Raw genomic sequence first — 22,976 nt, 5'->3', positions numbered from 1 at the left:
TACCAAAGTAGTGTACGGTGCATTACCAAAACGCAACATGTTTTTAAAATACCACCCTACTTTCTAGATAGGCCACTGCTTTTAACCAGACCACCTATTCCATAGATAGCGCAGTAGGGTGTCATTTGAGACGGAGCCTTGGTGGTAGTGTAGTGAGAAGAGTAGCCAACGTTCCCAATGGGAATCGAGTACGTCTAGTAGCCATGTCCAGGTATGACAGCTAATGAGAATGTACGAGGTTAAAGCCATTAGTCTGGAGTTATTGATGTGTGTTGAACCAGGCTACTCTCTATAGTGAGCGTCTGGTGTCTAGTCCATTCAATCACGGAGGGTCTGTCGATGTCCATCCGCTACAGTGCCAGGCAGTGGTGGCCATTTGAGATTGTTGAGTCTCATCTACACTCTGGTGAAGGAATGAACTCCCATGTATCTATCTAGGTGTCAAGAGTTAAACATTAAGGCTGCAAAGTTTCATGGCTGGTAGGCTGGTGAGTGCAATAGCGTCAGAGTTCAGTATTTGTGCAATAAATTACGCAAGTTCGCTAGGCAGCGTCCTTAGTAAATCCATTGTGTTAGCATACTGTAGTTAAAATCACTAATACAGCAGAAACATGAAGGGAATACAATAGTATGCTGATTACGCATAACCAATGTAAACAACACAAACACAATCTACGTTTTATTAATAGTAAGCACCAACTTATTAATTAGTTAATTCCACGTCCTCAGTAACTGCCTAGCGTGGTTTGCATTGATTAATCTTGCATTAGCCTAGCGAAGGACACACTACACATATTAACACAAAACAGAATGCAAATGAAGATGGATTTCATGTATGGAGAAGAGAGTCTCTTTCAGAATGCAAAGCTACTGTAGTTGAGCGCAACAGTGCAACCAAGACATCTGACATGTTACCAGTTGTTCAGAGTGTCAGAGCGTGGTCAGAGCACAGGAAACATCAGGGTTAGGGGGTTGGATTCCAGCATGAGGCAACATGAACTGAATATATCTGTCAACGTTGACAGTTCAGCAATTAGCTTGTAATAAAATCATCTGCTGGAGGACATTTTGTGCTTGTGCTCACAAATTCACATGCCTTCGAAAGACAGTACCTTTAAATGGAGCGAAAGGGGACTTTTTTTGTTGTTGTTGTGGGGGCTCTCGTCACGAACGTCTGTCTACGTCCCACAGAGGCCCAATGTTGACCTTCCCTGGCCGCCCATGGGTAGGCATTCACAGGGGATGGATGAGTAGGCCTCTCTGCACCCTGATGATCCGCTCTGAGCTGCTCTGGGCTACACGGTTAGCGTGACAGCAGTTTTCAGAACGGAAGGAAACGAAGAAGACAGGAGTGAATCACGGCATACAAAGTCTCTCTCTCTCTCCCGCTCTCTAAAGTTGACTGGCCCACACATTACTTCCACAAAGATGGCGATTTCACTCGAGATGTTTTAATTTGTTCTGCTTTTTCATCTCTGGGCTCACAGACGGCGTTCTGTCATTTCGGTCTCATTTCCGGGGAAGCGGAAGTCCCCACAGCGAAAGAAGCGTGCCATGTTCTCCACCCAATTTTCTCCAGTCGAATGTCCCCCTTTTCCTAAATTACACAGAAAATCATCTCGGTTTCTTTGAATGTTCATGAATCAAAATAGAAGGGGAGGGAAGGGTAATGCCCTAGTTACCCAAACGCTGCTATCCTCCCTCTAGTTGAGTCAACCCCAGCAGAAGAATCAATGGCGTGGTTTGAAGGAACAAATGAAGGTTATCGTTGAGATGAGTCGAGATGCCTATCTGCACCCACCGCCCATCTTTAATAGGAGTTGCGCTTGTGTATAGGTGCATGCATGGTTGTGTGTGCTCTCTCCATATCCACAACCTCTTAAAAAGTCTAAAACGGATGGCTCGGTTACTCCTATCTCCTGTTTGCTGTGTTAAGTCATTACGGTGCTACAAACTCATTAGCTGGTGCAGCCATCCATCCATTACGGGGCTGAAGAGAAATGGGCTGAGGTAGACGAGCAGGAAAGAGATATATCTGACTGGGAGACGTCATCCACATTCCATAGTTTTATTTCTCCCCTCCCGGCGCATTATATGTCTCTTCCCACTGTGAACGCTTTGCAGAGGCACCACTCTCAAGGCGTGAAAACAGCAAAAAACAAACCATAAGAAGGCGAAGGAACATGTTTCAGTGGAGCATCATTAACGAGTACTCAAGATAAGTCTTTGGCATTCAGAGCTCAAAACAGCACGACTCTGCTCCTTCAAATTGGCTAATCTTTGTTGGAATAGCTGCAGTGTGAATATGTCAGTCGCGAATGTCAGTTAAATCGGTTACTTAATTATGAATGAGAAGTGAGTGACAGCAGAGGTAAAGCAAAGGTGAGAGTAGGTTCTCTGTCGCCGTCTAACTTTCCTATAACTGCCGCTAGTAAACCCAGGTCTAGGAGCTGTTGATGGCTTTTCTTAGACAAATATTCATTTAGAGTTTCAGAGTAGGAGTGTAGATCTAGGATCAGGTCCCCCCGTCCATATTATCATCTTCATTATGATAAAAAAAAGGCAAAACTGATCCAAGATCACCATTCTTTATTAGACACTTTATGAATACGAGCCCTGGTATAGTAACCCTCGCTAGCTGCTGACGATGTTTCCCTAGTCTTCTGTGTAGACAGACCGACACGCCAATTACCAGATGAGTCAGGGCCGACATAGCACTTTTTACTTCCTGATTAAATCCTTTATTTCACAGCAGAACGCCCAGCAAGGAGGCATGATATAAAAGTTATGTCTGCTGTCAGAAAGGAGGGAGGGAGGGAGGGAGGGAGGGAGGGAGGGAGGGAGGGAGGGAGGGAGGGAGGGAGGGAGGGAGGGAGGGAGGGAATGATTACGTCATGTAAGGGACCAAATCGTCAGATTTGTCACAGCTCATTGTCCTTGGAATTTAACGGGAGTGAGATGACAAGGGTTGGGAAAGACAGACGGGGTCCATGAACCAGGGAACCCTAGGAGCTGGGAGCGTGGGGACCTCCTGAGAGGAAAATATTATGTTACACTGTCCGTCTCTAAATGGCAACAGATCAAATCTGTACTCACACTGGACAGCCGGGTCCTCAAACAACCGTGGTGAAAGAGACATGGCAGGCAGCATTCAGTGTTACCAAATGCAGATTTACGTAATCTAGTTTGGTTTGACTCTTTTCGCTTCCTCATCGGGTGATGAGGAAGCGGACCAAAACGCAGCTGGGAGCGAACACATGTTTATTCTTTACACTGAAAATAAACACGTACACAAAACCAAGACAAGGCCGATACGTTACTTGCTCAAACACAAAGAGACAACACCCCACAAACAGCGTGGGGGAAAGAGGAACTTAAATGTGATCCCAATCAGAGACAACTAGCGACAGCTGTCTCTGATTGGGAATCGACAGAACCCAACATTGAAATAAACCCCATAGAGCTAACACAAGGCTATAACGCAAACATAGAAAATAAACCCAGGAAAAATACCCAACATGACACACCCTGACCCAAAATACCCGAGTTCACCTGGTCAGGGTGTGACAACAAGGAAATAAAAGCTAGAATATATCAATGCAAAGAGCATAATCACAGTGTGTGAATCGTAGAGTCGGCAAACCCCTATGACATATGGGAACCATACTCTCACCATGCTATGGTCATTGCACTTCTGCTCTTCAAAAGAAAAAAAGGAAGAAAAAAATGACATAAAATGTTTAGACCAACTGGGGTAATATAAATTGCTGGTTGGTTTGGTCCCTAAAAACAGAAGCATCCACAGCAGGGTAATGTAAGGTAATGCTGCCATACATATAGTGCATTCAGAAAGTATTCAGACCCCTTGACTTTTTCCACATTTTGTTACGTTACAGCCTTATTCTTAAATTCATCAATCTACACACAATACCCCATAATGACATAACAAAAACAAGTTTTTAGTATTTTTTGCAAATGTATAATTTTTTTCCTTTTTATGAAATAATACATTTACATGAGTATTCAGACGCTTTACTCAGTACTTTGTTGTAGCACCTTTGGCAGCGATTACAGCCTTCTTGGATTTGCGGCTACAAGCTTGGCACACCTGTAATTGGGGAGTTTCTCCTATTCCTTTCTGCAGATCCTCTCAAGCTCTGTCAGGTTGGATATAGAGCGTTGCTGCACAGCTATTTTCAGGTCTCTCCAGACATGTTGATCAAGTCCGGGCTCTGGCTGGGCAACTCAAGGACATTCAGAGACTTGTCCCAAAGCCACTGCTGTGTTGTCTTGGCTGTGTGCTTAGGGTCATTGTCCTGTTGGAAGGTGAACCTATGCCCCAGTCTGAGGTCCTGACCACTCTGGAGCAGGTTTTCATCAAGGATCTCTCTGCACTTTGCTCCATTCATATTTGCCTCGATCCTGACTAGCCTCCCAGTCTCTGCCTCTGAAAAAAATCCCCACAGCATGATTCTGCCACCACTATGCTTCACCGTAGGGATGGTGCCCGGTTTCCTCCAGACGTTTGGCATTCAGGCCAAATAGTTCAATCTTGGTTTCATCAGACCAGAGAATCTTGTTTCTCATGGTCTGAGCGTCTTTAGTTGCCTAGAGCTCTGTCAGAGTGACCTTCGTGACCTCCGATTGCTCAGTTTGGCCTTGCAGCCAGCTCTAGCTGGTTCCAAACTTCTTCCATTTAAGAATGATGGAAGCCACTGTAGTCTTGGGGTCCTTCAAAGCTGCAGACATTTTTCGGTGCCCTTCCCCAGATCTGTGCCTCAACACAATTCTGTCTTGGAGCTCTACGGTCAATTCCTTCAACCTCATGGCTTGGTTTTGGCTCTGACATGCACTATCAACTGTGGGACCTTATATAGACAGGTGTGTGCCTTTCCAAATCATGTCCAATCAATTGAATTTACCACAGGTGGACTCCAATCAAGTTGTAGAAACATCTCAAGGCTGATCAATGGAAACAGGATGCACCTGAGCGCAATTTTGAATCTCATAGCAAAGGGTCTGAATACTTATATAAATAAGTATTTCTGTTTTTATATTTAATACAATTGCAAAAGATTCTACAAACCTGTTTTCGCTTTGTCATTATGGGGTATTGTGTGTAAATTGCTCAGGATTTTTTTTTAAATGTAATCCATTTTAGAATTAGGCAGTAACATAACAAAATGTGAAAAAAATCTAAGTGTCTGAATACTTTCCGAAGGCACTGTACACCATATTCAAATGAGGCACTATAAACTGTACAGCTGCATAAGTTACCATTACATGTGAATAAGTGTGTATAATCACTGCCTATAATAACATTGGTTCGATCACAAATCATAAATCTTATCATTATTATTATGGCATCTGCATTGTTATGTAATTATGCAGCATCAGCCCCATTGGTTCAGCCAGGAGTTTGGCACATTTCTCAGCTGGCGGGATAGAATGCATATAGAACATCCTTTCCATCCTTAGTGAAATATTAATCAGCAATAATGAGGGAGACTGGATTCTACAAGAAGAGAAGAAGCAGATATTGAAGATGGCTTGTTTCAATTCATTACTGGGAGGGTGAGAGAGAGAGAGAGATTCTGATTCTGTGCTTCAATAAAGCCCCAGTTTTAAGCCCGGCCCCTTTTGAATATGGAAATGTTTCAAACACTGAGAAAAATCGAGCGAGAGAGAGAGGGAGAGAGAGAGAGAGAGAGAGAGAGAGAGACAGAGAGATAGAAGAAGGTGGAGGGTAGAGGGAGAGAGAGAGTGAGTGAACGAACAAGCGAGAGAGAGAGAGAGAGAGAGAGAGAGAGAGAGAGAGAGAGAGAGAGAGAGAGAGAGAGAGAGAGAGAGAGAGAGAGAGAGAGTGGGGCCAGTCTGAATTGTGAGTGGCTTACGACACTCAGTGAACAGACGGTGCCTCTGCATGCTCTGCCAGTACACTAGTCTGCTGCAAGCGAGGGATCGAAGTGAAGAGTGCTCTGCCTCTCCTCTCCATCCCTGTCACACACCGCCTCTGCCTCCCTACTAGCAGCCTCTTCAGCCTCTCAGCCTTCCAGCCTCCACCAGCAAACTCCCTCCAGCCGACCAGGGAAAAAACACCACAAGTGGATATGAACAGAACCCAAAAGACAGGAGGACGCAGGAGTCAAAGGGCTTCTCACAGGAGATAAGAGGGGATCTAAAAGAAGGATACTAAAAAGAAAGTAGAAAAAACTAAGGGGGGAACAGAGAGAGAGAGAGAGAGAGACCCTGGCATTACCCATCCTTATCCTTCCAATACATATTTTCTGAAGCGCGCCGGTCGGTCACTGAAATAATAATGACAGAGTTGACTGGATTTAAGCCGTGCAGGTCAGCGATCGCTTCAAGTGACGGACGGTAATTTGTGTTGACAGATCTGCCCCCAGTCTTTATCGAGAGGGGGTAAGAAGAAAAGAAAAAGAGAGAGTTTTGAGTTAGTCTTTTCCTCTCCTTTCTTGGTTGGCTTGGTTTTTCCTCTGTTCTCCTCTCTGGATCATCGCAGCAGTAGTGACTGCAGAGGAGCAGGAGGGAGAGAGCGAGCGAGAGAGAGAGCGAGGAGGCACGGCACTCATGCATGCAGCCGAGCAGGGAACTTGCACTTCCTAACCAGCATCCACTTGGATTCCTTGGGTCTTTTCTGGCTTCTTTCACACGAGGAGAACTAAGACATTGTAAGCCTGCCAGGATCTGGTATTCTGGCTGAAAAGGACGAGGGGGGGGGAGCAAATTTGTACCACACTGGGGTCCTTTTTTAGATTCACACATAATTAGTGTGGGCACAAAGGAAGTCGCTGAATAGGGGATGTCCGTCTCTGGATAGGGGTGAGTAGGATTCCTTTCATACGTGATCGCTCGGTGAAGAAAGCATTTTTTACCCGCCTCTGCTCGCATCTTGCCCCCTGATATCTAACATGAGCAAAGTGACTTGCCCTTTATCCCTCTCCCCTGTTCCTTTCTTTTTTTTCCCCACACTGGATTCCTCTTCCTTTCTATAAGTAAATACCTTGGGGAAAAAAACACACACGCACAACACAATTCACTACAAGAAAGGGAATACAAAAAAAATACAAGAGCTGGTTTCCTGCCGGGGAGAGATTACAAATTACGATGTGAACCATGACAGAATAATACCGGAACGATTCCAATGGACATTTTCTCTGCGGAACTATCCGAGGATTTTCAGGCTGATGGATTTCCTTCTAATAGGCTTGTACCTAAAGTGGCCCCTGAGGAAGCCCCCTGGGTTGATACTGTTGCTGTGGTGCTTGCTGGGCATCATGCTCAAAATGGTCCCATCGGTGGAGGGCGTCTGCCCCCGTCTATGCCGCTGCGACAGCAAGCTGCTCTACTGCGAGGGGCTCAATCTCACCGACGTTCCACGCAACCTGAGCAGCGCCCTGGGCCTGTCCATGCGCGAGAACAACCTGACGGAGCTGCGCGAGGGCCACTTCGCTGGCCTGTCGCAGCTTACCTGGCTCTACTTGGATCATAACAACATCGACGTGGTGGAGGAGGGCACCTTCGACAGGCTGCGCCGGGTCAAGGAGCTCGACCTGAGCACCAATCATATCGAGAGCCTGCCCAACGGCACCTTCAGGCCCCTCCCCAACCTGCGCATCCTGGACCTATCGTACAACAGGCTGCAGGCGCTGGAACCCGACCTGTTCCACGGCCTGAGGAAGCTAACCAATTTGCATTTGCGCTACAACGCCCTCAAGTTTGTCCCAGTGAGGATCTTCCAGGACTGCCGGAGCATGCAGTTCCTGGACCTGGGCTACAACCAGCTTCAGAGCCTGGCGCGGAACTCCTTTGCCGGGCTCTTCAAGCTCACCGAGCTGCACCTGGAGCACAACGAGCTGGTCAAAGTCAACCTGGCCCACTTTCCCCGCCTCATCTCGCTGCGCACGCTCTACATGCGCAACAACCGGGCCACCGTTGTGGTCAGCACCCTGGACTGGACCTGGCCCTTCCTGGAGAAGATTGACTTGTCGGCCAATGAGATCGCATACATTGAGCCACACGTCTTCGAGAGCGTGCCCAACCTCAAGGCCCTCATGCTGGACGCCAACCGGCTGACGGCCGTGGAGCAGCGCATCCTGGATTCATGGTCATCCCTGGGCAGCATCACTTTGGCAGGCAATGAGTGGGAATGCAGCCGCAACGTGTGCGCACTGGCCCAGTGGCTGAGCGCCTTCCGGGGCCAGCGGGACAGCCAGCTGCTGTGTTCCAGCCCGGACGTGGCGCAGGGCGAGGACGTACTGGACGCCGTCTACGCCTTCCAGCTGTGCGAGGACGGCATCGACCAGGCCACCACGACCATGGGCTGGTACCCCGGCTACACCACCAAGGACCAGGCCCGGGGAGGCCCCACGGCCAACCCCTACGATCCGCCAGCCGCCGAGGGCGGCGCAGTGGTCACCAATTCCTTCACCGTGACCGTGGCTAACCTCGACGACATAGACAGCACCATGCAGATCCACAAGGTGGTGACGGGCACCATGGCACTCATCTTCTCCTTCCTCATCGTGGTGCTGATGCTCTACGTGACCTGGAAGTGTTTCCCGGCGGGAGTGCGGCAGGTGCGCCAGTGCTTCAGCAGCCATCGGCGCAAGCAGAAGCAGAAGCAGAGCATGCAGCAGATGGCCACCATGTCCACGCCGGAGTACTACGTCGACTACAAGCCCAACCACATCGAGGGGGCCCTGGTCATCATCAACGAGTATGGCTCCTGCACCTGCCAGCAGCAGCCCTCCCGGGAGTGTGAGGTCTGACCCGACCCAACCCTTTGTGTGTGTGTGTATGGATATGTGTGTGTTTACGTGTGTTTGTGTGGATAATATGGACAACCACGGAGACCCTTTTAAGATATATGGGATATATTGGGTGGGTTGGGGTTGTATAAGTGAGGTTTGAACCAGGGATTCTGCTATGGACACTATTTACACTGTGTCACACTGTGCTGCTCGCCCCCCTACTGTGGAGGAGAAAGGGGGAGGACTGACTGAGACCGTGGATTAATTGCTGTGGATCTGAAGGGCCTCTATGGACACTATGGAGACCAGACTCTATTGTGCCTGTTGACTTGACGCACAGAATCACCAGAGATGGAATATTATGTTGACTTTATACAGAAACTCCAGAGAGGATTACTATGTTTGTAGGCACCAATGGTTTCATCTTCTTCCTGTTCTTCTTCTTCTTATTCTTCTTCTTCTCTACACCAGGAGTGGATATTATTTCAGCTTTAAATGAGTCTTTCTTACTTCAGGATATTCTGCTATTGTCTAAAGACCAACTGGGGACTTACTGGCCAGCCATAAATACACCATTTTTATTGTGGTAATACAACGACGACGACAACAACAAAAGAATACAACAATAATGCAAAGTTGGATTATTAAACAAATGATAAAGATGATCAATTCTGTGTAAAATATGTTTAAAAAGCAAGAGTGGGAAAAAAAAAAGATGCTAGATGCTATCCTATTTCTTTTGTAAACTACAAAAAAAAATACCATGTTTAAATAAATGAATTGCTATTCACAGTAAAGCCCTTGTGTTGTAAGGAACCTTTGGGAGAGGGGTGGATTATGAAAAGAGATGCAGTGCTCGCGTTGGTGGTAGGAAGAGAGAGAGCATTTGTCTGGCGTGCCTACTGCAGTATCTCTCGTTGGGTAAAAAGACAAGGGGCCAGAGGGTTAACCTAGCCGTACTTCATTTCAAATGTTAAACCCTCTCCAATAGGAATATCAGATCTTTTCTTGATCCCTCATTCCCTATTTGTGAGTGAGGGGGGCATTCAATGTTCTGGCTCGCTATAGATGTTGTGGTTGCTTCTCCCGAATTCCCCCCCCCCCACACTTCCCCTCCCTCTCCTCTATCCTTTCCAGATTAAAATTGATCTGACACTTTCCAATCAGGTGGCGTATTTTCACATGATCAATGTGTGTGTTGTCCAAAACATCCACACAGACGACGCAGGCGGAAGCAGAGAGCGAGATCATCATGGTCTGAGAGATCTTAAAAGCTCTGCTTTTCCTCCTTCACTGCCGCTTGGCTGTCATTGCTAGAGCTATGCCTTCCTTTCACCACGTGGGACACATCAAAAGGAGGAAGAAAACGCCTAGCCCGACACTATTCAAATCAAAACGGATTCGAAAATATAGAAAAAAAATCTTCTAAAATATAGAACAAATATTCTAAAATATCTTTCTTAAAGAGACACCAGTAACACATGACATGACACATGCCCGGGGCCGATGGATTTCCTGACTATGTTTTGCGTGTAATGTTGAAACACTTGTTCTTTTAATACAAGGCTATTTTGGGGATATTTTTCTCTCTGTTTGTTCCTCATTGTGTGAGTGAAAGATGCGTTGACAGAGGGGTTTGGTTTCTTGCACCAGTCGACAATCGACATGTAGGTGCTGCTAGGGGGAGAGAAATGAGTGATAGCTGAGGAAAGGAGTAATTGCGGAGGCGGCAGAAAGAAGGTGTAGGCTGCTCTCTAGTGTCCTAACATCACCAGGAATGGAAGGAAGGAGGGAGAGAGGGAAGGAAGGAAAGAGGGAGGGAGAAAAGACACTAGACTCAGAGCTTCTGCACAGTGTCACATTACGATTGCACGCATACGTGTGGTGTGTGTATGTTCAAGTGTGTGTGATTGTATGAGTTGGATTGTATATTGCTGTGTGTGTGACTGCGTGTGTCTACATACAGCCTACTGTGTCAGTGTGTGTTTCTATATTGATATGATGGCACTGTGCACATGCTGTTGTTGTAACTAAAGAGACAGAAACGGAGAGAGTAGTGTCTGAGGTGTAAGCCTGTGTGTGTGTGTGTGTGTGTGTGTGTGTGTGTGTGTGTGTGTGTGTGTGTGTGTGTGTGTGTGTGTGTGTGTGTGTGTGTGTGTGTGTGTGCGTGTGTGCGTGCGTGCGTGCGTGTGTGTGCGTGCGTGCGTGCGTGCGTGAAGTCCCCGCAAGAACAGTAAACTAACCATGCTATTTCTAGGGGGTGTAGTGTTAAGGTTAGAATTAGCGTTAGGATTAGAATTAGGGTTAGGGTTAGGAGCTAGGGTTAGGGTTAATGTTAGCTTTTAGAATTAAGGTTAGGGTTAGTGTTAGGATTAAGGTTAGGGTTAGTGTTAGGATTAGAATTAGGGTTATGGTTAGAAGCTAGTGTTAGGGTTAGTGTTAGGTTTTAGGGTTAATGTTAGGTTTTGGGGTTAAGATTAGGGTTAGATTTCGGGTTAGGGAAAATAGGATTTTGAATGGGACTGAATTGTGTGTCCCCACAATGTTAGCTATGCAAGACTGAGTGTGTATATGTCCTACTCCACATACATTTGTACAGTGGCAAATATAGGCAGATTTATACATTTGTTAGTGTGTGTGTAAATGGGTATGTGTGTGATGGGGATGTGTTGTTGGAGTGATGTTGCAGAGTTACAGTAGCGTGACACAAAAACCTAATAACACGCTGTATGTCCTGGGAGGACAAATGATGACGTCTCTAACATGAAATCAAATAATCACTGCATTCCAACCACCTACCTTGACGCAAACAGCAAACAGACAGATACATTCAAACTAACCAATGACATACAGTATGTAACACTGTCGATGTACCTTAGGCATATTGTGATACCTTCACTTTAATATAAATGTATAGTTGCTTGTGCCTTATGAGGGGTGCAAAGGTGAGATATTCTCAAACGCTAACTAGAAAGGTTACGTTTTTTTCCATTCAGCCTTTTGTATAGGCTGTACAAGCCTCTACTATTGTACTAAAGCCTGAACTTTAGCCTGTCTACAGATGTAGTATCTTCACTTGAGCCAGTTTGCTACAGCAAGAAAATAATCCTGCAGCAACAGGAAATGTGAATTGTTACATTTAATTACATTTTTTAAACCTCAAATCCACTACAACTTTTACATTTCCTGCATTGCAGGAAAGTTCTCCTGCAACGAGGTGATCAAATTAAGATACTACATCTGTAGGCCCCATGGGTGAATGGTTGCCGTTAAACAATATCATGTACACTAAACTCTTGTGTATACAGTGCCATGCGTAAACTGTACAGTACCAACCTACATCTATTCTGATATCTAAAATACGAGGCTTTCACAGAGTGGAACACTTAGACCAGGAGAAAAAACAAAAAAGCAACAAGACGGGAGCAATAACTCAACTAAAATGTGCAGTCTTTTTTTTGTGTGTGGAGCCGCTCAAGAGAAAAACAACAACAACCGGCGACAACAGCGGAATTTGCCATTTCAGATTCATGATCTACTTCGTATTCATGATATCTCCCGACCGGGCAGCCCACTTTGAAATCCAAAATGGCCGTGAATCATAACTAGGCATGACATCTGTATGCTAAGTAGGCTAGCCACCGACCGATACAGCCGAGCAGAGCAGGGCAAAGAGACACAGCATAGCGAGATGTGAGATATGCAATATACTGACAGTCATTTGCTTATCATCTTATTCTCTTATATTCTGTCTTATTCATCTTCTTGCCTGATAGCCCCTCAAATCGTGCAAACTGCCGGGCCTATATTTAGGCTGCGTTGTCCTGATTTATTTGTATAAATATTCGATGATGCCTTGACGCACATGCTACTGTTGGCATCTCCATTTTGTGTCAGTCTTTCTAACAAACAATGGGGGGGGGGGGGGGGGGGGGGGGCAGGAGGTAGGGAGGGACAGGGAAAGGGGTCTGCATATTTGAAAGAGTGGTCCTTAAAGACTCCAGGCCTCTTTCTCTCTCTCTCTCTCTCTCTCTAACTGTCTCTCTCTCTCTAACTGTCTCTCTCTCTCTAACTGTCTCTCTCTAACTGTCTCTCTCTCTCTCTCTCTCTCTAACTGTCTCTCTCTCTCTCTCTCTCTCTCTCTCTCTCTCTCTCTCTCTCTCTCTCTCTCTCTCTCTCTCTCTCTCTCTCTCTCTCTCTCTCTCTCTCTCTCTCTCTCTCTCTCTCTCTCTCTCTCTCTCTCTCTCTCTCTCTCTCTCTCTCTCACACACTGTTTGGAGGAACCTGCAGGTGTTTGTTGATCGTCTCAGACAAGGGGTCATCGCCCCCCAACAGGGCGTATCACTCTCCTATGACCTCCCATTATTAACAACCTGATTGATGACACTGAGCAGAATCAATACTAACACAGATGACTGGTTTACCAAATGGACTCGCTTCCCTGATTACCTGATGATCCTCTGATTCCATACTCTTTGAAAAAAATTTACACGTTCATGCTATGGCTATTGACTGTCTATGGGAGGGCGAGAAGGGAATAATAATGGTTTATTGATATGGAAGCTAATTAGCCATGGTGATGGAGGAGAAGAGACAGTAAGGGGCAGATTGGCCCGATTCCGCTCGCATCGTGTCTGGGGTTGGGAGGGTTTCGGTGGGGGATAAAGTTTGATAATGGTTCTGTTTGAAATGGAAATCGTACGAAGAAGCGTGACAATTATTTCTGTACGTCGGAGAGCACAGCTGTGTTGAAAAGAGGAGGAGAGGGGTATGGAGGGATGTGTGGTGATTGGGTAATGCACTTGTTAACGGGTTTTGAAACCCCTGTCTCCAAGCTATGTGTGTGTGTGTGTGTGTGTGTGTGTGTGTGTGTGTGTGTGTGTGTGTGTGTGTGTGTGTGTGTGTGAAACAGACTGCAGGATGTTACTATGTGTGAACAGGAATGACACGGACCAACTCTAAAGGCTCCCCCACACCTCTCAGAGCAGACAGAGACCCAGCAGAGCTCAACACACAGCACAGCACAGCTAACAGCTAGCGTAGATCCCATTAAACATAGCACAGCTAACAGCTAGCGTAGATCCCGTTAAACACAGCACAACTAACAGCTAGCGTAGATCACGTTAAACACAGCACAGCTAACAGCTAGCGTAGATCACGTTAAACACAGCACAGCTAACAGCTAGCGTAGATCACGTTAAACACAGCACAGCTAACAGCTAGCGTAGATCACGTTAAACACAGCACAGCTAACAGCTAGCATAGATCACGTTAAACACAGCACAGCTAACAGCTAGCGTAGATCATGTTAAACACAGCACAGCTAACAGCTAGCGTAGTTCACGTTAAACACAGCACAACTAACAGCTAGCGTAGATCACGTTAAACACAGCACAGCTAACAGCTAGCGTAGATCACGTGAAACACAACACAGCTAACAGCTAGCGTAGATCACGTTAAACACAGCACAGCTAACAGCTAGCGTAGATCACGTGAAACACAACACAGGTAACAACTAGCGTAGATCACGTTAAACACAGTGTGGTGGCTGTCACAACCCATCCGGCTAACACAGACCCATCCATCACATGACATATCTGGATAACACATGTAACACACACAAAACAATACCTTAAACGACAGGGTCACATAAATGTCATAGAGACAATACATCTGGCTAACACAGACTAACGTGTGGCTCAGTTGGTGGGACATGGCGCTTGCAACGACAGGGTTGTGGGTTCGATTCCCACAGGGGACCAGTATGAAAAATGGATCCACTCGCTACTGGAAGTCGCTCTGGATAAGAGCGTCTGCTAAATTACTCAAATGTAAAAACTGCAACACCTTAATGAATGGTCATGTACTATTTCATAGACAACCCATCTGACTAACACAGTGCAACACCTTAATGAATGGTCATGTACTACTTCATAGACAACCCATCTGACTAACACAGTGCAACACCTTAATGAATGGTCATGTACTACTTCATAGACAACCCATCTGACTAACACAGTGCAACACCTTAATGAATGGTCATGTACTACTTCATAGACAACCCATCTGACTAACACAGTGCAACACCTTAATGAATGGTCATGTACTACTTCATAGACAACCCATCTGACTAACACAAATCAAATCAAACTGTATTTGTCACATGTGCTGAATACAACAAGTGTAGACTTTACTGTGAAATGCTTACTTACAAGCCCTAAACCAACAGTGCAGTTCAAGAAGAAGAAAATATTTACCAAGTAGACTAAAATAAAAAGTAATAATAAAAAGTAACACAATAAGATTAACAATAACGAGGCTATATACAGGGGGCACCGGTACCGAGTCAGTGTGTGGGGGTACAGGCTAGTTGAGGTAATCTGTACATGTAGGTGGGGGCGAAGTGACTATGCATAGGTATAACAAACAAACAGTGAGTAGCAGCAGTGTACAAAAGGAGGGGGGTCAATGTAAATTGTCCGGTGGCAATTTTATGAATAGCTCAGCAGTCTAATGGCTTGGCGGTAGAAGCTGTTGAGGAGCTTTTTGGTCCTAGACTTGGCGCTCCGGTACCGCTTGCCGTGTGGTAGCAGAGAAAACCGTACATAACTTGGGTGACTGGAGTCTCCGACAATTTCAACACCTTTAATGACGGGGTCATGTAAATGTCATAGACAACCCATCTGACTAACACAGCGCAACACCTTGAACGTTCAGGGTCATTCATACAGTTCAGGAGCCAATAGACATCTGGTAACACAAACCCCGACCAGCAGGGTCACATCATAGGCCTCGTGTGGCTCATTGCGTACATTGTGTCTTACTTCTTGTGTAACATCTGTTGTGTTTTAATGGGTGATTCTGCTGTAAAACAAATTTCCCCCTGAGAGATAATAACGTGCTCCATTACTATAACTACTGTAGTAGGAGCGACACACAGGAGTATAATAACGGTCATAGAAATATAACGCTCCTATGGAGACACTGAAAATGGCCGTCTGTCCACACACTATGGTATAATTGACCTGAATGGGAGTGCCCACTCTACTCATTCTAATTCTATGGTCCCAACACCGCTGACACAATGATGTGTGACTAGTCAGTCAGGTCAGCAGCGGTCTTCTGTGCTGTTCACATTGCGGGTTCAATCAACGTCTGAGTGAGGGATTATAAGGAAATCGTCACTGACTGTGTTGTAAAGGTGAGTGGTTATGTGGCATTTACAGAGACTCGGTCTGCTCTAAGCCAATCACCATTCTTCCAGGAAATGGTTTACGCCATGTGATTAGGAGGGGGTAGTGGTTAGGGGAAGTGTGTGTGTGGGCGTGTCTGTCTGTGCATCCGTGTGTGGGTGTCAAGTCCACAGAAATAATACTTAACGAATGAATTAACCTAACTTCCTGTTGTTTCATTGGGGCCCTGCCGTGCATAATAAATGCCTCATACCTACTCATCATCGGATAGGTGGCAAAATCACCAAGTGGTGGCGGGTTACAGCGGTGTGTGGTGGGGCCGCTGATGAGTTACGATGACAACAGCGTGTGGGCCAGGCGCTGAGTCCATATTGAATTTTAAATGGTTTATCGGGATCAATTTTGGAATGATCGTCATTGATTCTCACAGTCTCGCTGTCTTTCTCGTTACCATCAAGAACAAATAGAATGCAACTTAACACTATTTCACCCTCTGGGAAAAATGAAGTTATTCTATTCCATTCCATTCTATTCTCCAGCCACTAACTAACGTTGTACAGATGTAGGATCTTAACTTGAGCCAGTTTGCTGCAACAGGAACAAAAATCCTGCAGCAACAGGAAATGGGAATTATCATGTGGATTATAATGAATGGTCATTCTTTGTAGGGGTTGATACATTTTTTGTTTGGGCAAATCAAGTCTGACATTATTAAGTGGAAATTCCAAACTTAAGAGGACTTTTTAAACCTTGAATACACTACAAGTTTGTGTGTCTACACTACAAGGGGCGGGTGAGTGAGTGTAGGCTAGCTACGACATGAAGGCAGCACTGCTCTGTTTTCATCATATAGACTGATTTAGACAGTGGGAGAGAGCCATAAAGGCAATGTGTGTATGTGTATGTGTGTGTGTGTGTGTGTGTGTGTGTGTGTGTGTGTGTGTGTGTGTGTGTGTGTGTGTGTGTGTGTGTGTGTGTGTGTGTGTGTGTGTGTGTGTGTGTGTGTGTGTGTGTGGGCGCGTGCGTGTGCGTGTGTGTGACAACATAACCACGACACTACACTTCGTGTGGACACTGTGTGTATGCTATTGTTAACATCCGGTGGTGCATAAAACATGATGATAGAATAGCTGGGTCAGAGCCAGTGAGCTAAAACATGGCAACAGCTGGGCCTGCATCTGTGGGGGTCTACAGTCCACAGAGTCACTTATAAACTGGGATTACAATATATACTGTATTATCAGATATGAAGCAGAGAGCTATTATGACAAGTGTTTTGGTCATAGAGAGAGATGTTATCTCTAAGGTTCGGCTGGAGTACTATAAGCTTTATCCGGGGTTGCCCGGCAGCTTCATGTTGGATCCATACTACCTACAGATGGACATGGATATGATTGAATGAGGTCAAGCCGAGTTCAAATCCTGTTGTTTTGATGTGAGTTGTTTTCAGATATCTATACCCTGGACAGAGGAAAGCAACAAGTTCATTCGGTCATGTTGAACATCGAGGTTGAATTCAGACAGCTCATTTGTTTTAATCAATTTTTTTCAACACTGTGTTAAATGTGCCGACACAGTAATTGTGTTAAACATGTATTTGTTAAGGGTTTAGCTTTACTTCAGTGTCTTGTCCATGTTGAATATTTTAAGATGAAGGCTACTGGTGGAAGTGGTAAATTAGGTCCCCAAAGACACAAAACCGCATGCTAGCGGCTACCATCTGTAACAGGATATATTGCATGCGCCCACACGGGATGAGATTGATCGATAATGATCATGTGTAGCCTGCATGTATTGTAGAGAAACACAATTATGCATGCTTGTATACAGTACACACATAGGAAGGCACGTAGTTACTCACGCAGGCAGCTAGGCAGGCACGCACACAGACGCACAAGCACACACACTACTTTTTTGCTGGACATAAAACACTGTAAAAACACCAGCAAATCAACTCCAAAGTGATTTTACAGTATTCCTACGCATAATAGAGAGATACTGTATATGCCATCGAATACAAATGTAAGCAAGGTTTGAAATGATTATGTTTTAGTCAAATCTGTATCTGTTTGGGCTTCTTGCGGTCAACTTGCAGTCTCCAAATTATTTTGTAATTATATTCCGGCCGCCTGGCCATCTGCTCAAGAAAAAAATCGGCCAGCGGCTGAATCTAGTTGATGATCCCTGCAGTACTGCGTGCACACGACTACAGTCGGCCCAAAACCAAATAAAAACCACAAGAAATGCCATCTGTGGCTTATTTAAGCAAATCTAGTCAATCCAGGGGGTCAAATCTAGTCAACCATGGCAGACCAGTCACGGCCCCTCAACCCCCCCTACGACATCACACTTGAGCCCTTAGACCAAAACACCAACTCTATTGTTGTGGGACACAGTCTCTGAAAGCCTGCTGGGTACTTGGACATGTTTACCGACGATCTGCACAACAAGCAACAAAGGGCTGAGTCGGTGCCAAAACCACCAGCGCGTGAGAATCAGTGACCCACGAAACTGTGAAGAAGGCTGATGGGGACTCGGGGTGGTGCGGGGCCAGCGTGACTAAGGGAGCCCGTCCAAGTTTTGATTCGAGTGTCTTCTCTACCCTCCTCCTAGCTAAAAGTATGATCGTAGCACAAAACACCATATCACAACAGTCCCTCATAGATACCGTATCAATGAATGAAGCCTGGGTTCTTTTGACAATATACTGTATGTTCATGCCAGAATGGTAAGAAATGGAAAGTGTGCAAGTTGAGAATGGCAAAGGTTAAAGAAAAACGAGAGTGCATGTTCATAATGGTTTTAGGCACAAACGGTGCCGTCGCATCCTTATCCACCCAGGATTCCGTAAATACTAAAACAACTGCAACATATACCTGGAAACCAAGGAGTGTCACCTTATATGCAAATGTATCACCAACATATGCAAAAATGGAAAGCTATTGTCGGATAGTGAACACGGTTACTGTAAACATGACCAATAAGACCATTCTATAGTCAAACCTACATAGAAAAACCACCCACTCCCTAAAGAAAAGGGCAACACACGCCTGCAGTGACGGCAAAAGTATCCATTCGCTTCAGAGGTTGCGGTGAAAAAGAGCTTCCATAGATGGACTGAACTGGAGGTAAGTGAAGCTATAGCATTTTGGAGATGAAGGAGAACCTTTGGACAGTAATCAACGCATCTAGTTAACGGCTATAAGCTGACAAAGTCTCTTAATACTCTTTGGATACAGAGTGAAGTACACCGCAACAGTTTGGGCGAACTAAAATAGTCCGCGTTTATCATTCACTCATTTGTTATTCTCTCGATGTCGCGGTAAACAAATTATAATTCCTCTCCCTCTCCCTCACATACACTCTCTCTCTCCCTCTCTTTTTCTCCCTCTCCCTCTCTCTCTTCACTATCCCTTTCACTCGCCTTTCCTTCTTTTCCTCCGGGGGGGGGGGGGGGGGCGATTGGCATCTCTAGCCAATGAGATTGCCCCCCCATTCTACCACTGTCAGATAGGTTAAGGGATGATGTTGGCGCTTTACGGGAGCTTTATGGAAGCAACGTGGATTCCATTGGGTACATGGTCTCTCATATTGTTCAACGCATAATATGATTACATTTGGATGGCCTTCAGACTTTACACAAAAGAGTGGACTTACCTGTTATACAAATTGCATCAGAGAGTGAACCAGACGGGGCCACGGCAAAGGGACATGGGGGAAAAAAAAGGGAAAGAGAGAATAGATCAACCGGGTTAGAATATATTCTGTGTTTTTATCTCATGCTTTATAAGGGATCAGAACAGTGGAGAGGGCTTTGAGCGGACCATATAAAACCATCCCTCTTACAGTCTGTCAGGCCTGTTGGGTGTCTCTGTCCAGGCCTTCATAGGATCATAGGATCGTTTCGCGGACAGCAGAGAGAGCAGCCAGAGAGCCCCACGGACAACCGCTCTGAGATCAGATGAGACCGCCTGGCATGTGTGTGTGAATGCGTGTGTGCGTGTGTGTGTGTGTGTGTGTGCATGTGTGTGTGTGTGTGTGTGTAGCGACTTGAGAAGAGACACTAGAACAGAGACAGAGAAGATGGCCTCAGGAGCTGTGTTGGGTTAAGCAGATGGTGCGCTTCATGCCTAACTTCTGACAGCCCATCACAGAGAAACAGGCACAGTGAAATTAAATTAATTTGAGATTGGACGTTAGAAGTGGGTGAAAACAGTCTGGGGGACTAAAAATGTCCGACAAGGAAGATTTCAATTGCTACTGTCGTTGGCACCACTGTTAAGATATGGCATAGAGATGAATAATGTGAACCCAAACTATATATAAGATTTAGGCCTATAACATGAGCCCTTTTTCAAAATGGCTGCTCTAGGGAAGGAGCGACGGCTTAAATGAGTCTGTTTTTAGAAGTGGCATAGAAGTCAGGGGTCTAATACAATGAAAGAAGCTTATCGTTGTTGTTGTTCAACTTCAACTCAAATTCAAAATGGCAGCACTCCCAAAAAGCATCAAAGAGATACAGAGCGAGACACACACACACAGATCGACTGCATGGTTTGGGTTGAATTGAAGTTGGTTTTCTCTCCTCCCCCCGAAAGGCCTATATAGTTGAGGCTACTGAAGCTGCGGTTGACAAGCGAGATAGAGCATTGGGCCAGTTTGTGTCCTCTGCAAGTCTCCTGATTACATTCATTGGGGCTCCGTGAGAGATTTATGAATACGACTCAGCCAGCAGCCAGTCCCATCCAGAGTCCTGAATAATGGCAGCCTGCAAGATCGCTTTTTCAATTTCTTCCCTTTTCCCTTCCTGCCACAAAAGGAATATTGCTTCATATTGGAGGGGACTTGATGCTTGGTGCTGCACACAATCCAAAACAATCCACAGATATCACCAAAGTATTCACCCCCCACCACCTGACATCAAAATATGCTATGGATTCTGTCACCAACCCCACAGCTTTAAATGGGGGAGTGTGAAGACCTTGGTGATATCTGTGGATTTGTTTTGGATTGTGTGCCGCACCAAGCATCAAGTCCCCTCCAATATGAAGCCCTCCGGTATGGATGCAAGGAACATTGTGGCCATAGTTTGGCACAGTAGGATGTGAACACACTCCACACACTGGACTCTTGACAATCTTTCTGCAACACTGACAGTCTGTAGCCTGTCTATGGAACAACAACAGAACTTAACTCAAAATATTAACATATGCGTGCAAGTTCATTGGACATGTAACGTCTGCTTCCAGCTCACACTCTCAAACACATAGATCCCCTGAACGCAGCTCACTCTCCAGATCCCAATCACCTGAATTCTGATCACCTGTTCACACACCTGTATGTCATTATCACACACTATTTAGTTCAGTTCATTGCACCCCATCATTGTGAGGTATTGTTTGTTTTGATACACATTCTAGTCGGAGCGCTGTTTATTTCCATATTAGTCCTCCCGTGTATCATAGGTTTTTGGCCATCCTCACTAACGACACCTTTTCACCTATTCCCTGCCTGTACTTCTGCCTATCAGATTTCCTGTCATCAACCTCTTGCCTGATCTCCCGGACTACGTTATTAGTCTTTTCGCTGCCTGTACTGTTACCTTTTTGGAGTCCCTGTGTATGACCTACTACCTGTCCCTGGACCCAGCTACCTGCCTCCTCCTGTGGTCCTTTACTAATAAACACCTGCTGCGCCCTGCGCTTGAAACCAGCGCTCTGTCTCCCATCGTGTTCATTACAGGACATCAACAGTTAAAGCTCCTACAACTCTTTAAGGTGCTATTCTTCGACTGTATATTGAAGACTGCACCATGCATTTAGCACTAATATATAGGCATGCAAAGCAAATGCATTGTGGTCATTAATGCTGTCGGATCCATAGAAACTAGGCGCTGAGGACAAAACAGACCATTTGAATAAGCCTTAAAGCACCAAGTAGTGCACGAGACCCTCATGACTTTTGGGAAAGATGGTGCCATAGATAAAAGGAGAATGAAAGAAATAATATTTTGAATAAAGAGAGGGAGAGAGAGAAAGAAAAAGAGAGTGTGTGATAGTGGAGAGAGAGAGAGAGAGAGAGAGAGAGAGAGAGAGAGAGAGAGAGAGAGAATCCAGGGACAGACAGCGAGACATGGGGACTTGCTCGGCACAGGCCTCCGCTCTTGTATTGGCCTAAACAACCCCAGGGGGGCCCCAGCGGAACCAAAATTGCCTGCTGAACTGTGGGAGCCCATTACATCTGTGGAGACTGGAGAGAAGGGCCACAGTCAGACGGAGAGACAGAAGGCTCAAACTTAATGGGAAACTCCACTCAAAAACAACATATATCTGTCTTTTGTTTTCATTAGTCCACTATTGACACAGCCCCGAAATGTTTTGCATGTCAGCAGTTTGTTTTCAAGATATTGGATGATGACGATGTGGCCGGTGATACTTTCCCTTCAATCTGTCATTCATTGGGGCTCCATCAACCAAATAGACTAGGGGAGGGAATGAATGACACAACACCACCCACATTCGTCTCCGGCCCAGCCGAGGTCACCACAACGGCAGAGAAAGAGGGGATGGAGAAAAAAGAGTGATGTGAGGAGGGAGATAACTAGAGAGTGCTGAGCGAGACAGAGTCCACTGTACTGTGTACCAAGCCTACGCTGTATATTCTCCCCAATCAATACAGTATTTTGGGTTTGAGGACTTCCAGTCCTTCGCAGTGACATGTTTTTGTTTTGAAAAGCAGGTCGAGGCAAGCACCTCCACATTAACCACAACTCACTTCTGCAAGAGGCCTATCTTACCCTTCTACTCTGACAGCTGAGAAGCAATCTAAGACGGTGTCCTAAATGGCACCCTCTTCCCTATATGGTGCGCTGCCATCAAAAGTAGTGCACTAAATTGGGAATAGGGTGCCATTTGGGACAGAGACCAGGTTGTATTATTGGCTGTGGTGGTTATAAATGGGAGGCAGGCCGGGTAGTCCAGAAACAAGGGAGATAAAGAGAACGCGAGAA

General features: G+C 45.7%; 2 protein-coding genes across 2 annotated transcripts in view; one reads left to right on the top strand and one right to left on the bottom strand.

The window, feature by feature from the left end:
• LOC106602757 (catenin alpha-2) overlaps positions 1-22,976 on the bottom strand; it is a 672,188-nt gene that overhangs the window by 199,746 nt on the left and 449,466 nt on the right. The window lies entirely within an intron of this gene.
• lrrtm1 (leucine rich repeat transmembrane neuronal 1) lies at positions 5,848-9,571 on the top strand. The gene has a single exon (XM_014195598.3). It carries the CDS (start codon positions 7,209-7,211, stop codon positions 8,790-8,792), a length of 1,584 nt encoding a protein of 527 aa, XP_014051073.1. The 5' UTR covers positions 5,848-7,208; the 3' UTR covers positions 8,793-9,571.

Source organism: Salmo salar, chromosome 04, assembly GCF_965601325.2.
Source record: "Salmo salar chromosome 04, fSalSal1, whole genome shotgun sequence".
NCBI classification, from domain to species: domain Eukaryota; kingdom Metazoa; phylum Chordata; class Actinopteri; order Salmoniformes; family Salmonidae; genus Salmo; species Salmo salar.
This window is presented reverse-complemented; position numbering and strand designations above follow the sequence as displayed.

What these genes read in the sequence shown, in the direction of transcription:
- lrrtm1 (XM_014195598.3), top strand. Translation starts at nt 7,209, where the DNA reads ATGGATTTCCTTCTAATAGGCTTGTACCTAAAGTGGCCCCTGAGGAAG.